Consider the following 12,469-nt stretch of genomic DNA (forward strand, 5'->3'; position numbering starts at 1 on the left):
TCGTTATGCCTGCCCTCGCTCTGCCGAGGTTTAAGTAACTTACATGTACTGTGTACATATCTCTGACAGGCTATGTAGGAATGGAATGGAATAGTGTATACAATCAATAAAGAACTCTATATATCTATTTTGTCTCCAACAACCACAACCACCCAGCTAGAAGTACATACATACATACATACATAGATAGTTACATGGTAGAATCACAGGCGTTAAAAAAAAAAAAAAAAACCAAAATGGGAATGGTGCTCAAAAAAAAGCAAGAGACAAAAAGGAATAAAGGGGGCAAGAACAAAAAATAGAGTCGAGATGAGAAATGGCATAATAGGTTAGAGTATTATAGTTAATTCACTCACTCACTCACTCACTCACTGTGAACAAGGAAAGGAAAAGGAAAAGGAAAAGGAAAGGAAAGGAAAGGAAAGGAAGATATACTATCATATATGGATCATATAATACACATCCTGATCTGTCCATCCTCAGTTATTGACTCCACCTTTGTGAGAAGATAATACACGCTTTTCCATTTCGAGTCCCGTGATCTCGCTTTTGTTCCGGTATGCTGGTATGCTGGTATGCTGGGTTGGGTGATTATTTCTCCGTCTGCTGCTCGGACTCAAGCAAGGCCTTGGGAATTAGCTCCTCGCTCTCTGCGAGCTCGTTGGCTTCGGACTTGACCTGGTCGTGGACCTCCTTGGCATGGGCATGCTTCTCGTCCGGGGTAGAGGCGGCATCCATCTGCTGCGCACTCACGGGCTGTTCAGCGCCCTCGGCAGATCCAGAGGCGGCAGCTTCTTCGTCGTCTTCAAGCTCGGGACCGTAGACGTCGGGGTACTGGCGGAAGCAGTTTTGCATGGCCCTACAGTTTGATTAGCTTTTACTTTCACCGTAATCATCGGTTGCATTGGGGAAGAGACGAACTGGAACTTGTCAATGCAGTCAATGCCCTTGGGCTCTTCCTCAGAGTAAACGAAGCAGCTGAACGCAGCCTTGAATTCCTCTCCACATGGGCCGTGAGCCATTCCACCCAAACAAGGGCAGTCCCAGTTGATCTCGCCGGTCTCGGGGTTGAATGCCTCCTCCTGGCCGGCTTCCTGCTCGAGTTCTCCGGCTGACTTCAGGGCGACGTCGTCCGATTGCGCGTCATCAGACTGGGGAGCGGGAGCGGAATCGGAAGCTGGGGCTGGCGAAGGGGATGGGGTGGCGGCTTTTTCTTCACGGATTTTGGGCTTGACGGAGTTGAGGGTTGGGAGGGAGGAGGAATCATCTTCAGATGTGGGCTGAGGTTGGGATCGGAAGAAGACTGGTTGTTCATATTAGCCATTTCCTTTCTTTCGTTTTTTTTTCTTACCCCCCCCCCCCCTCGTCATGGCATTGACACGAGTGGAGTTGTAGAAAATTTAGGATGGTGTATATGCATGTCACGAGGGAAGAAATTGATAGACGTACGCGACGGGGTTTCCGTAAACACGTTGCTCGTGTTGTAGTAGTAGACAGCACCGGCTGCCAATCCCAGTCGGACGAAGGTATTCTTCCAGCTCCTCGACTTGGTCTCTGTAGGTGTTGTGCTTATCAATCGTCGACCTGCGCTCGCCGGGCCCCGGACTGCGACAGCCGGTGTGCGGAGGACGGCTCTGGATGCGGGTCGAAACATGGCAGCGAAAGAAGGGGGTTGTGAGAGGGGAATGCGAAGAATGGGAGAGGAGAAGCTCAGAATCGACACAAAGACATCAACGAGGATGATACAAGGGCGAATTGGGGAAGGGGGGAGGGGAGTGGGTGTGGGACTACGAAAGTGAGACCGGCCAGAACCGGTGCGAGGCGGAGAGAAAGTTCGCGATACGGTTTGCGGCCTGAGGCTGCAATTTGCCTTTTTTGGGTGAGGTTTGTCATAATATTGTTGACCAATCAGAAGCGACTGAAATATTGCCAGTTTACCTGCCGCAATATCCAAGCTGGAAAACTACACGGGACGCGAAGGGATTCCTCCACGAAGCAGTCACCAAAAGAAGTTCGAAGAATTGGAGAGCGAGAGCTTGGTTGGTTAGAAAGGATCATCGGAGCTTCTATGTAGCGGTCGACGCCAAGATTGAGCGATCTCGCCCTTTCTACGAGGCTTTAAAAGAAGAGGGTTACGATCATGAGAAAAACATGATTTTGAAGCGAACAAATGAAATTGGATTCATAGAATCATAACCTCTATACATGAACAAAAAAAGCTAAGCATGTATTAACCCCATATCGGTCATCAAAAAAAAAAGCAAAGTCACTTTTCCTAGCGATTTTCGCACAAACCTAGAAATCCTCATCCTCAGAAACATCCTCACCACGCTTCTTCCTAGCAAGACGCTCCTTTCGCTTTTTCCTGAGCTCGGAGCTGGTAAGCTTCTTCTTCTTTTCTACAACAGTCTTGTTGCCAAAGGCGTCGACAACCTCCTTGGCCTCGTTGTCCTCCTGGAGACGGGGACCAGATCCCTGACCCTGAACCCAGTTGTGGCCGGAAGGAGTCATCTTACCGTCCAGGACGGCCCAGACTTCCTCGGTGAGGTTCTCAGTGAACTCACGAGAGTGAGTAATGATGATAACACCACCCTCGAAGGCCTTCAGAGCCTTGGACAGAGCACCAAGGGAGTCACGGTCGAGGTAGTTGGTAGGCTCGTCCAGGACGATGACGTGAGGACGCTGCCAGGAGCAAGCAGCAAGCACGACCTTGACACGCTGGCCACCGGACAGACCGCGCATGCGGGAGTGAGAAACAAGTTCGGCATCGAGACCGAACTGAGCGCAGTGGATTTCGATCTCCTTGCGGACCAGAGGGCGGAACTGACCGCTGGCCAGGGCCTCCTTCTGATCAACCTCAGCGACCATCTTGGCGTGGGACTGCATAATCTCGTTACGAGGAATCCAGGCGTTGTCAGAGGTCATCATAGGAGTCCACTTCTCGCTCTTCATGCCGATGTTGTCACCAAGCAGGAAGGAACACTCGTACTCATAAGTGTTCTTGAACTTACGACGAGCGTGGATACCAATGACACGACGGGGGGTGCCTTCAATCTTGTAGATCTTGTCCATAGCCTTCTCATCCTCCTCGGTGACGATCTTGTTGGCACGGTCCATGGTCTCACGGTCCTCACCGGTCTGGAAACGCCACTGGATGTACTCGGAGGGAGTGCTGTCGAGGTGGTTATCGATGTGAGCGAAAGCGTGCTGCTTGATGTAGGCGATACGAATGTTCTCGTGCTGATAGACCTCACCAGAGGTGGGGATCAATTCACCGGTCAGAACGTTAACCAGGGTGGATTTACCAGCACCGTTAGGACCGATGACAGCAATACGAGAGCCCAGGGAGACCTGGAAAGAAATGTCGCTGATCTGGGGCTTGGGGGTGTTGGGGTACTGGAAGGTCATGTTGGTGACACGAATGATGGCCTTGGCCTTGGTCTTGACACCCTCCAGGAAACCGGGCTCGGGGAACTTGAACTCCATGTCGGAGGCACCGAGCTCGTAGTAGGAGCGGGCAGAGGGCAGCTTCTTGACGAACTCGCTCAGGCTTCCACGGTAACGCTTAAGCTTGAAGCGCTCGTAATGGATGACATGCTGGAGGACGTTGTCCAAGAACTTGCTGTCGTGGGAGACAATGATGGATGTGCAAGGAGAGGTGCAGAGGTAGTTCTCCAACCAGGCGACGTTCTTGACGTCCAAGTGGTTGGTGGGCTCGTCCAGGAGCAGAATATCGGGGGCCTCGAAGACAGCACGGGCAAGAGCCAGCTTCATCTTCCAACCACCAGACAGGGAGGTGATAGGACCTTCGAATTGTTCACGGAGGAAACCGAACTCCTCGAGCTTAGCCTCGACATCTTCCTGCTTAAGATCAAGTCCGACCTCGCAGAGCTTCTTCAGGGTCCAGCCAATGACGGTCTGCTCAGTATCGGCAGCGTCCAAGTCGTGCTCGACGTAGACGGTCTTGACCTCGCTCTTCTTGGGGAAACCTTCAAGCTGCTCGTTGTTGATAGCACGCATGAGGGTGGTCTTTCCGGAACCGTTGGGGCCGAGCAGACCGTAACGCTGACCACGCTTCAGACGGAGAGCGGTCTGGTTGAGCAAGATCTTGGCACCATAAGCCAGGGAGAAAGTGCAGTTGCAGAGATCTTCACCCTCCTCCTCATCAGAGAGAACGGCGTCGTCTTCAGCAGCACCGGGGGAGGCACGCTTGCGGAGGGTCTCAGCGATGGGCTTAGCCTCCTCCTCACCGACGATCGCGGTGATGTAGGGAAGAGCGTTCTGGGTCCAGCTGATAACCTCGCTGTCCTTCTCGTCAACGAGCTGACCAGCGATGGCACCGACGTAGTTAATGACAGCCTCGGACTGCTCAATCTGGGCCTGGAACTTGGCGGAAAGGATATCCTTGAGGATGGCAGCAACGGTGGCAATGTCACCAGCGTTTGAGATCTCGGGGATCTTGCCGTCCTTAACGTCACCGACACGGAGCAGGGTATCCAAGGCCTGCTTGGTCTTCTCACGAGCCTCGGGATCGGCCAGAGTGTCGAAGTTCTTCTCCAGACGGGGCATCAACTTGGGCAAGAAGGGAGCGACGATCTGAGGATCCTCGACCAGCTTACACATGTTGTCAACGATGACAGCGGACTTACGCTTGATAGCGGTCTCACGCTCGACGAGACCACGATCAAGCAGGGGGACCATGATAGCCAGAGTGGGGCCAGTGACATCGGAGACGAAAGTGGTGGCACCGAGCAAGTGAACGGTCTCAGGGACGTTCTCAGGCTTGGCAATACACTTGATGAGCTCGGGAATGAAACGCTCAATATCCTTGTTGACGATCAGACCGCAAACCTTCTCCATGGTGGTGTAAGCGGCCTTCTTGATCTCAGCCTTGGTGTCCCACATGGCCTCGGAGACAACGGGGATCAGTTCGGGAACACGGAAGGAGAGCTGAGCGGGAGCAGACTCGACAAGGTCGGACAGACAGTCGAGAGCGGTCATCTTCTCAGCCCACTTCTGGGCGTTGGCAAGAGAGTCGAGGATAGGAGGGAGGACAGCCTTGACAGCGTTGCCGTTGATGCCCTTGACGATGGCAACAGCGGCACCCTGAGCGGCGTTCTTGACGGGGACCATCTTGTCACCGACAGCGGCGAGGACAGCGGGGAGAAGAGAGACGAGGTGGGGCTCGACACCAGGGGCGATAGTGGCGTGGGAGGCAATAGCCCGAATGCCCTGGAGAGCACGCTCACGAACGACAGCATCCTTCTTGTTGGAGAGCTGCTTCTTGAAGGACTCAACAGCCCTAAAGAACAAGTAGACAGGTTAGTTCATTGTTATCGGTAGCATGGTGGGGTAAAAAAAAAATCAGGTAGAAAAAACTCTGATTCTTGGTGGGGCTCAAGGCACAACAGGGAGCGAGAGAAGAGGGAAAAAAAAAAAAAAAAAAAAAAAGAGAGAGAGAGCAGAGCGACAAGAGGACAGCACATACTTGAGGGGGAGAGTCTGCTCAGGGATAGGACCGCTGAACAAGTGAGCAAGGTTATCAGCAGCAGCGTTCGCCTCATCCTGGGTTGTGGAAATGGTGAGGTTCTTGATGAGGTCCTCGAGGACGGCGACAGACTGAGCAGTCTCCTTGGCCGAAACGGCGGGAACGGAAGCAACGTCGACAGCAGGCATTTTGTAAGAGTCGACGAAAATAAATCGAAAGGAGAAGAGGGGGGAAAAAGGGAGAAAATCCAAAGAACCGAGAACGCGGTAAAAGGCGTCCTATTAGGGTATCTCGATAAAAGGTGGCGGCCCACGAAAACTGCGTCCTGAACAAGAGACGCAGACGCTCTAAAGTGGCCAAGTATAATCTATAGCGATTCTTTTGTCTAAGAGGAGAAGACAAAGACAAAGGAAAGAGAAATAGATTTGAAGTAAAGAGAGGACCAGACCTCTATCGAAGAGATAAGGATGATGGGGAGGAGGAGGAGGAAGAGAGAGAGAGAGAGAAGAGAGAAGAGGGAGGAGGGGGAAAAGAAGTGGATGGGGGAAGAAGATATTTATCGCTTTGTGGGCCTACAACTAACTAACTGTTTTTTTTTTTTTTTTTTTTTTTTTTTTTTTGCCGCCCTCCATTAGAAACCCAAAAAGATAAAAAAAATTTTTCTTCTTCTTTTCTTTCTGTTACCGCCCCGCGCTAACCACGGAATGGGTTTAGCTGGAGAACCTCAGGCTGCCACTGGACTTTTGTCTTGAGCCAACCCGATAACATGGGTGGCTTTTCGCTTCCTGTCATTGGCCTTTTTCTTTTTTTCTCTCTTCCAGTATAGGTAACTATAATCCTGGAAAAGCTTCGGAGATGAAAATATTTCTCTTCATTAATACTGTTACTAATAGAACCCCTTCCTTTCTTTCAATTGCGAGGTAATGACGCATACCTAGGTGTAGTTAGTTGTAGTGGCGCCCCCCTTGATTTCGACTTGACTTTTGATCCCAACCCCAGGAGAATTAATTCAAGGAAGGCTTCAGTTGAAGTCTTGTCTCTGACAGGCAATGAATCCGGGGATATGCAACCATCCTCCACCCTGGTGGGTTAGTCTCGACTCTCCATGCAATAATGAGAATCCTGAATGTTTTTCTGTCGCCACCCTTGGATCCCTACCCTGCACCCGGTGGCGCAGCCAGACACTCATCAATATTTGGCTTGAATCAATTTTCTTTTTGTCTTATTCTTTTTCGTAAAAAAAAAAAAGGAGGTGCGAGTTTAATTATTATCGAATCGAAATCGGGCAGTTAAACTTCCAAAAGAACCATGGGCGATTCGAGGCGTTCTTCCGTTGTCTCCCGTCAGCAGCCCGGCTGAGTGAGCTGATAGTATAACTATCCCTTTTTCTTTTCGTGTTTGTTACTTTAGGTAGGTATACATATTCCATGTCCAATGTGCAAACCGTACTTGAGATGCTGCATGTCGACCGTATTGGGGTTCACACAGTGGTTTACATGTATTTATTAGGCATAAAATCCAAGTACCACCAGTTATATCCAGTAAACTCATTAGACACATTCTCAGTCAACTAAATCATGCGTCGTGTGGTTCTAGTGTCCTCAAGTTCGCTAGCTGGGTCTCACCTTAGGCATGCAATCATTGCTGAAGTTCTGTGGTTCTACTCAGAATCTATTGGATATGGGCTGGATTGTTTTCAATAGCTGCAATACGTAAATTGTGTTCCTACCTAGGTTTGCAGACTGCTATCGAGGATCTTCGGCTGCCGCACTTTCCAAGATAGTTAACTAACTAGTCAATGTCATTGTCTCTCAGTTTTAGTCAGTTCTTCACAAGGTCTTCCATCTCAGAATACGATGTCTGGAGTGACAATTCAGGAGGATTGTAAATTATCTGCAGCTGCTAAGTAATGACTTGGGTGGTCTGGATCTGATGCAAGCCCGAACTAACAAATGAGTCGATTCTTCAAAAGCAACGCTCCAAAGTGTCCTCCTCTCATTGCTCGCCGAGGTAAACGAAGTGGAACTCGTGTGCGATGATTCAAGTGATGTGAAGTTGCAAAGACAAGAAGATCGGGTCGGAAAACGGGGTTCTCTTCATAGGATTTTCCTTTTACTTCATTGTGGTGAATCAGAGCCTCAGGGCGCGTCGCATTCTTTAGGTCTACTGAGAAACCCACGTGGAATCCTTGTTCTCGCTATTCCAAGGTCCGAGGCGTGCAATGCTCGATAATAGACGAGACCTCTAATTCCGCTCTTTCTGCCAAACCCCAAGGTCCTTTTCGCAAAGATTCAAATCCAGGTAGCAAGACGATCGAGCTTAGGCAAGTGCTGCCTACACATATCCATGTCAAGTTGCATTGTTCAAGTATCGTCATAACCTTCAGTGGCACTTCGGTGATCGGCGGGGAATGTGTCGTGGATGTGGAGAACAGGTCCATGAGGAGAATCTGGGGTCGGGAAATTGTTCTGTGGAGTTAGGTAAGTTCACGCAAAGAGTTTGGCAGAGAAGTCATACAATGTCTTCCGAAACCGGCCCTACCCAGTCGTCAGGGTGGAGAGCTTCTCTCAGAGTGTCCGATGCGAAAGGCTCGATCGCATCGTGCAGCGGGTGGGACATAGGTATGATGGTTAAAACACCACGACCACAGCCATAGTAGTAACTTCTTATTCCATACTATTATGACTGTGATCGTGGTGTTTTACGAGCCTTTCGCATCGGACACTCTAATGTCAGCAGTTTTATATTCCATACTGAAGGGATACGGAAAGTTGAAAGTGAGATGGAAGGGCGAAGAAGAATGAGGAGGGCAGGTAGCGTTCTCAACAAGGTAATGTACTATGACATCATATAGTTACTGTGGTGTAGTATTCCCCCGTAATAACCGCCAGATGCCTTTTCTTCTTCGTGCTAGGTCAGTATTCTACATTCCTGCCAGTGATAGTAAGAGAATGTGTAATGTACCTATACTTTACTTCTCTATTGAAGACTCAAAGCTTTTTGGGGGGAAGAAAAGTGCAGGAAACTTTTGATATATTGCAGGTTATCTATCAAGGGTATATCCAGTTATAGTGATTCAATCCTCATCTCATGCTTAGTTATCGTGAATATCAAGGTCGTCAAAGTCATCCAGCAATTCATCCATATCAATCTTCGGCACTTCACCATCCGTCATATCGGTTTCTGCAATGCTCATCTCATCGTCCTTCTTCTTGTTCCGATAAAGTGCAAGTGTAGCCCTCAGCTCTGCATCCTCTTCGACGTCGCGCAAGAACATCTCGAAATCATTTTCCACGCGCTCTTTCTCGTGATCAGTGGGCAACAAGTCACTTTCGCCCACGGCCAGACGCTTGAGCTTCCAGTTACGCTTGTTCTTCTTCTGTCTGCGGGGATAGTACTTCTTCACAAGCATCACATCTGGTATTCTTGATCCGAAAGCCTTTGATTGTTCGATTTGGTCGAATTCAGGGTTGTTGAAATTCGCTCCGGTCAGCATATAGCCCAGCACGGAGTCACCCGGATGGATAATGTTTCCCAAGTAGGTTCTGGCAAAATACTGCTTGTCGCCGCTAAAGTCTGAGGCCCGGGCAACGGTAGCTTCTGCCAAATGCTATTAGGTAATGTTAGCAACATGGTCCCCAGCTTGAGAGGGTGCGAAATCACGTACCCATTTGCCATTACTGTAACCTGTGGGTTCTACGTCAAGAACAATAAACTCCACCAGGTCTTTCGCCTCCGCGAGAGATGTGAACGGCGCTCGCCAATAAATTTTCGAATTAAGTTCTGCGACCTGGAGGGTGCTTGGATCAAGGAAGGATATAGATGTACCGATCCTGTTGCAGAGAAGCAATGGAGAAATGTTGCCTAGTTGTCGTGCTAGCTTGATCGGCAGAGCTACTAGATCATCTTTACACACAGGCACAATTTTTACCGAGTAAGTAAACTTGTATGACTTTGTTGATGTGTGGATATCCTCCGAGATAAGCTGTTGAGATTTCGTCACTTCCACGGGAACGGCAGTGTGGAGGAAGTCAATAAAGCCTTCAGCGTGATTCCTTTGAGCGAAAAAGAAATCGACACCATTCCTAGCCTCCTTGATATTGGTGGTGTCGTTGTGGGCGTTGTGTTTGAGGATAAGTTGCTCGAGGTGGAGGAATGTCCGCTTGTGTAATACGCTCTGTCGCACTTGGACACTGGCACGCCAGTGATTTTGGGTGTAAGACTTTTGGCAATCCGGACATTGCTGGTACATCACGACATATACAACCTCAAATGTCTGCTGGAGGATCACTTCGTTGGCAACGGAGTCTTGAATGGTGAGCTTGAGCTTAATCCGACGAGAGTGTGGCTCAGTCCAAATAAACGACGCATCGACCACTCTGACTTTATTGAGACGTTTTAGTTTCTTGAGGCAAAGGGCCATCAACTCGCGTGATTCGGGAGCGGCGACCGTCCATGAGGCTGGGGGAAGAAGCCAACGTTCGCAATCACGGCAGAAATTCAGAACAGCTTCCCGTTGGATACCCTCGGAGATATCTACGGAGGTTTTCATGCAATCATTGCACAGCGTACTTCCTGCTAATGGAGCCCCGCAGTTGTAGCAGAGGGTCCTGAAGATGAAGATTAGCAGACATTCACGATCTAACGGCAAGGGCGGGAGGCCTTACGTTGGAACGGACTGCTCTGAGTCGGCCTGAGGGGCCGTCATCGCCATAGGTGTATCCACGTCCATTTTGACAAGCTTTGGGCGTTGTTGGAAGTGATGCGTGGGTGCAATTGTAAAATAGGTCGGTAAAAATTTTTATCGTTATCAGCATGTAGCACGTGATACCCCGCCACCTGGAGATCTATTAGTCAACATATGTTTGAGAGGGGCGTGGAAATAACCAAGTCTTATTGCAAGATTCTTACTATATTAAATTGCTGCATAAAGCCTTGCCAGAAGTTTCTATCTATTTATACCACCTGAAATTTCATTTCCGTCTTGAATACAATGAACAGGGCACTAATATTATAATGGGAATAAAGTAATTGCCCTATAACATAAAACTTTCCTATAGTTCCTAATTCAGCGGCCTAGACTCCACTTAGGTATCAAAAACAATACCCTAGGAAGCAAAGATTGAGAAGAATATGAGTGTTATTTATTTACTTACATTGCAGCCACTGTAGATAAGTAGGCCTACAAGGCATATTTTTATAAACTAGACTTGCGCTTACCCTTGTGCCACGAATTCTGATATAATTCTCTAAGGACTATCTGATCTTGCCAAGGATAGAGAGCAACTACTTAGGCTCATTTTTTTATAATATGATATCCTTACAGTCCCTAGAGAACCAGGCAAAGACCTCTAAAGGGTGCAGACATTGATATTCTAACTAGACAATATTGCATTCCTTCTGAGTAGGTAAATTAATCAAGTTAGTTACATTAACAATATTAATCCAAGCAGCAGGATCATAAAACCTTTATAATATTCTAACTACTTATATTCACTGTCATGATCTTGCATTGTTCCATCAAGAGCGCAGATATTGTATAGAGATTACATGGCCAGATATTTCTGGATAAATTATTACACTTAAGCAATAACTAAAATTCATGACAATGATATTCATGAAGGGAAGAAACAGGTGATACAACTATTACTTTTTTTTTATCTGAATCCTTGAGAATATAACAGTAATGGTATCAATTAAATTCAACCGTGGAGAGCAGTATGGGATTTAATAATATGACTGTCTTCATGCCCGCCGAGGAAAAAGGCAAAAAGGATACAAGCAATCGTCCTGAATCTAATTACTAGAGCTAGAGCTTGAGGAACTGGAGCCGCTGCGCTTGTGCTTGTGCTTGTGCTTTTTCTCTTTCTTGTGCTTCTTATGCTTTTTGGCCCTGTTACGGTCGATAAGTCAGTACGGTAAGCACATTGACGAAAATACAAGATAAACCTACGCATTAGTAGCCATATTCAATCCCACAGCACCTGCAAGTGCGCCGCCCGCGGTTCCCAACGCACCACCTCCAAACTTATGCGCCAGGAAACCGCCAGCAGCTCCACCAACCAATGTAGAACCCAAACCCCTTTCACCTTCTGGACCACCTGGAACCGGGCCGCCGTGGCCTGGTTGGGGAGAGTGTGCTGGCTGGCCGCCGTAGTAGCCTGCGCTCTCGCTTTGATGGTACTGTTGTTGCTGGGGAGGGTATGGGGAGTGGCCACGATCGTTGCCATAGTTCATGTGTGGGTCTTGGCCGTAGGGCGGGTTCCCCGGTGGTCCGCTGTGTTGGGGTGGTTGACCATGGGGAGGATATCCTTGTTGTCCGTAAGGGGGAGGGCTGCCAGGATAATGCTCGTTGGGGTTCTGATTGTAGGATTGCTGAAAAAACCAATCGTGATATGTTAACATGCGAATTTAGAAGGGGGTCTTACTTTATTCTGAGTAATCTTTCACGGCGATAATATATCGGATCAAGCAGCATATAAGAATTCCACTCACCTGGGGCGGATAGTAACCCTGTTGGGGATGTTGTCCGTGCTGCCCGTACTGTCCGTACTGGTCCTGAGGGGGATAATTGCCTTGTTGGCCTCCGTAATATCCGGAGTTGTACTGATCGTGAGGCGGAGGTGCACCGCTGTACTGATTGTATTGGGAGTGATTGCCGTATGGGTCAGACATGATTGTGAGAATACGCTCTGCAGCGATCGAGGTTCGAGGTTGCCTAGCTAAGTTTGACAATTTGACACGAGCAGTTTCAAGAAAAGAAGCAAGAGCCTGATGGGAGAGGGGCGTTTAAATATCAAAGCTGACAGGGTGGAAAACACTTGGGCCTAGCAGGGGTCATAATCGAGGGGCTTTCCGGAGATGGGAAATGAAAGACGCAGAATCCCCGCTAAGAGATAGTACAGGGTCTCCTATCCATTCAGAATGCGCCTTCCCGTTGGCTGTGCTGAACGATATTCCTGTGGTCATCTTAATAATTTG

At 48.7% G+C, this 12,469-nt stretch overlaps 5 protein-coding genes across 5 annotated transcripts; all 5 read right to left on the reverse strand.

The window, feature by feature from the left end:
- Positions 1-214: 214 nt before the first annotated feature.
- P175DRAFT_0526362 (coiled-coil-helix-coiled-coil-helix domain-containing protein) lies at positions 215-1,794 on the reverse strand. Its single transcript, XM_040899464.1, has 3 exons — positions 1,450-1,794; positions 922-1,303; positions 215-859 (listed from the first exon to the last, which is right to left on the reverse strand). The coding sequence occupies exons 1-3, from the start codon at positions 1,652-1,654 to the stop codon at positions 592-594; spliced, it is 855 nt and encodes a 284-aa protein (XP_040749231.1). The 5' UTR covers positions 1,655-1,794; the 3' UTR covers positions 215-591.
- Positions 1,795-2,155: 361 nt separating this feature from the next.
- P175DRAFT_0486588 (putative translation elongation factor eEF-3) lies at positions 2,156-6,003 on the reverse strand. Its single transcript, XM_040895635.1, has 2 exons — positions 5,489-6,003; positions 2,156-5,302 (listed from the first exon to the last, which is right to left on the reverse strand). Exons 1-2 carry the CDS (start codon positions 5,674-5,676, stop codon positions 2,296-2,298), a joined length of 3,195 nt encoding a protein of 1,064 aa, XP_040749232.1. The 5' UTR covers positions 5,677-6,003; the 3' UTR covers positions 2,156-2,295.
- Positions 6,004-7,851: 1,848 nt separating this feature from the next.
- On the reverse strand, positions 7,852-8,107 carry P175DRAFT_0535584 (uncharacterized protein; the record flags this gene model as incomplete). The annotated part of the gene is made up of 2 exons (XM_040900233.1): positions 7,852-7,956; positions 8,006-8,107. The coding sequence occupies 2 exons, from the start codon at positions 8,105-8,107 to the stop codon at positions 7,852-7,854; spliced, it is 207 nt and encodes a 68-aa protein (XP_040749233.1).
- A 398-nt stretch (positions 8,108-8,505) lies between these two features.
- Positions 8,506-10,389, reverse strand: P175DRAFT_0466071 (ribosome-binding protein NMD3). Its single transcript, XM_040894897.1, has 3 exons — positions 10,156-10,389; positions 9,156-10,098; positions 8,506-9,098 (listed from the first exon to the last, which is right to left on the reverse strand). Exons 1-3 carry the CDS (start codon positions 10,218-10,220, stop codon positions 8,583-8,585), a joined length of 1,524 nt encoding a protein of 507 aa, XP_040749234.1. The 5' UTR covers positions 10,221-10,389; the 3' UTR covers positions 8,506-8,582.
- Positions 10,390-11,114: 725 nt separating this feature from the next.
- Positions 11,115-12,163, reverse strand: P175DRAFT_0526365 (putative glutamine-serine rich protein MS8; the record flags this gene model as incomplete). The annotated part of the gene is made up of 4 exons (XM_040899465.1): positions 11,115-11,381; positions 11,442-11,863; positions 11,917-11,931; positions 11,984-12,163. 4 exons carry the CDS (start codon positions 12,161-12,163, stop codon positions 11,285-11,287), a joined length of 714 nt encoding a protein of 237 aa, XP_040749235.1. The 3' UTR covers positions 11,115-11,284.
- Positions 12,164-12,469: the final 306 nt, after the last annotated feature.

This window comes from Aspergillus ochraceoroseus (assembly GCF_002846915.1).
Source record: "Aspergillus ochraceoroseus IBT 24754 chromosome Unknown P175scaffold_9, whole genome shotgun sequence".
Classification (NCBI taxonomy): domain Eukaryota; kingdom Fungi; phylum Ascomycota; class Eurotiomycetes; order Eurotiales; family Aspergillaceae; genus Aspergillus; species Aspergillus ochraceoroseus.

Excerpts from the sequence above, each read along its gene's own strand:
- P175DRAFT_0526362 (XM_040899464.1), bottom strand. The coding sequence starts at position 1,654 with ATGTTTCGACCCGCATCCAGAGCCGTCCTCCGCACACCGGCTGTCGCA. Across the intron at positions 1,304-1,449 it reads GTTTACGGAAACCCCGTCGC|TCTTCTTCCGATCCCAACCT; the intron begins GTACGTCTATCA and ends ATGAACAACCAG. Across the intron at positions 860-921 it reads GACTGCATTGACAAGTTCCA|GGCCATGCAAAACTGCTTCC; the intron begins GTTCGTCTCTTC and ends ATCAAACTGTAG.
- P175DRAFT_0486588 (XM_040895635.1), bottom strand. The coding sequence starts at position 5,676 with ATGCCTGCTGTCGACGTTGCTTCCGTTCCCGCCGTTTCGGCCAAGGAG. Across the intron at positions 5,303-5,488 it reads GAGCAGACTCTCCCCCTCAA|GGCTGTTGAGTCCTTCAAGA; the intron begins GTATGTGCTGTC and ends CTTGTTCTTTAG.
- P175DRAFT_0466071 (XM_040894897.1), bottom strand. The coding sequence starts at position 10,220 with ATGGACGTGGATACACCTATGGCGATGACGGCCCCTCAGGCCGACTCA. Across the intron at positions 10,099-10,155 it reads TCAGAGCAGTCCGTTCCAAC|GACCCTCTGCTACAACTGCG; the intron begins GTAAGGCCTCCC and ends CTTCATCTTCAG. Across the intron at positions 9,099-9,155 it reads GTTACAGTAATGGCAAATGG|CATTTGGCAGAAGCTACCGT; the intron begins GTACGTGATTTC and ends ATTACCTAATAG.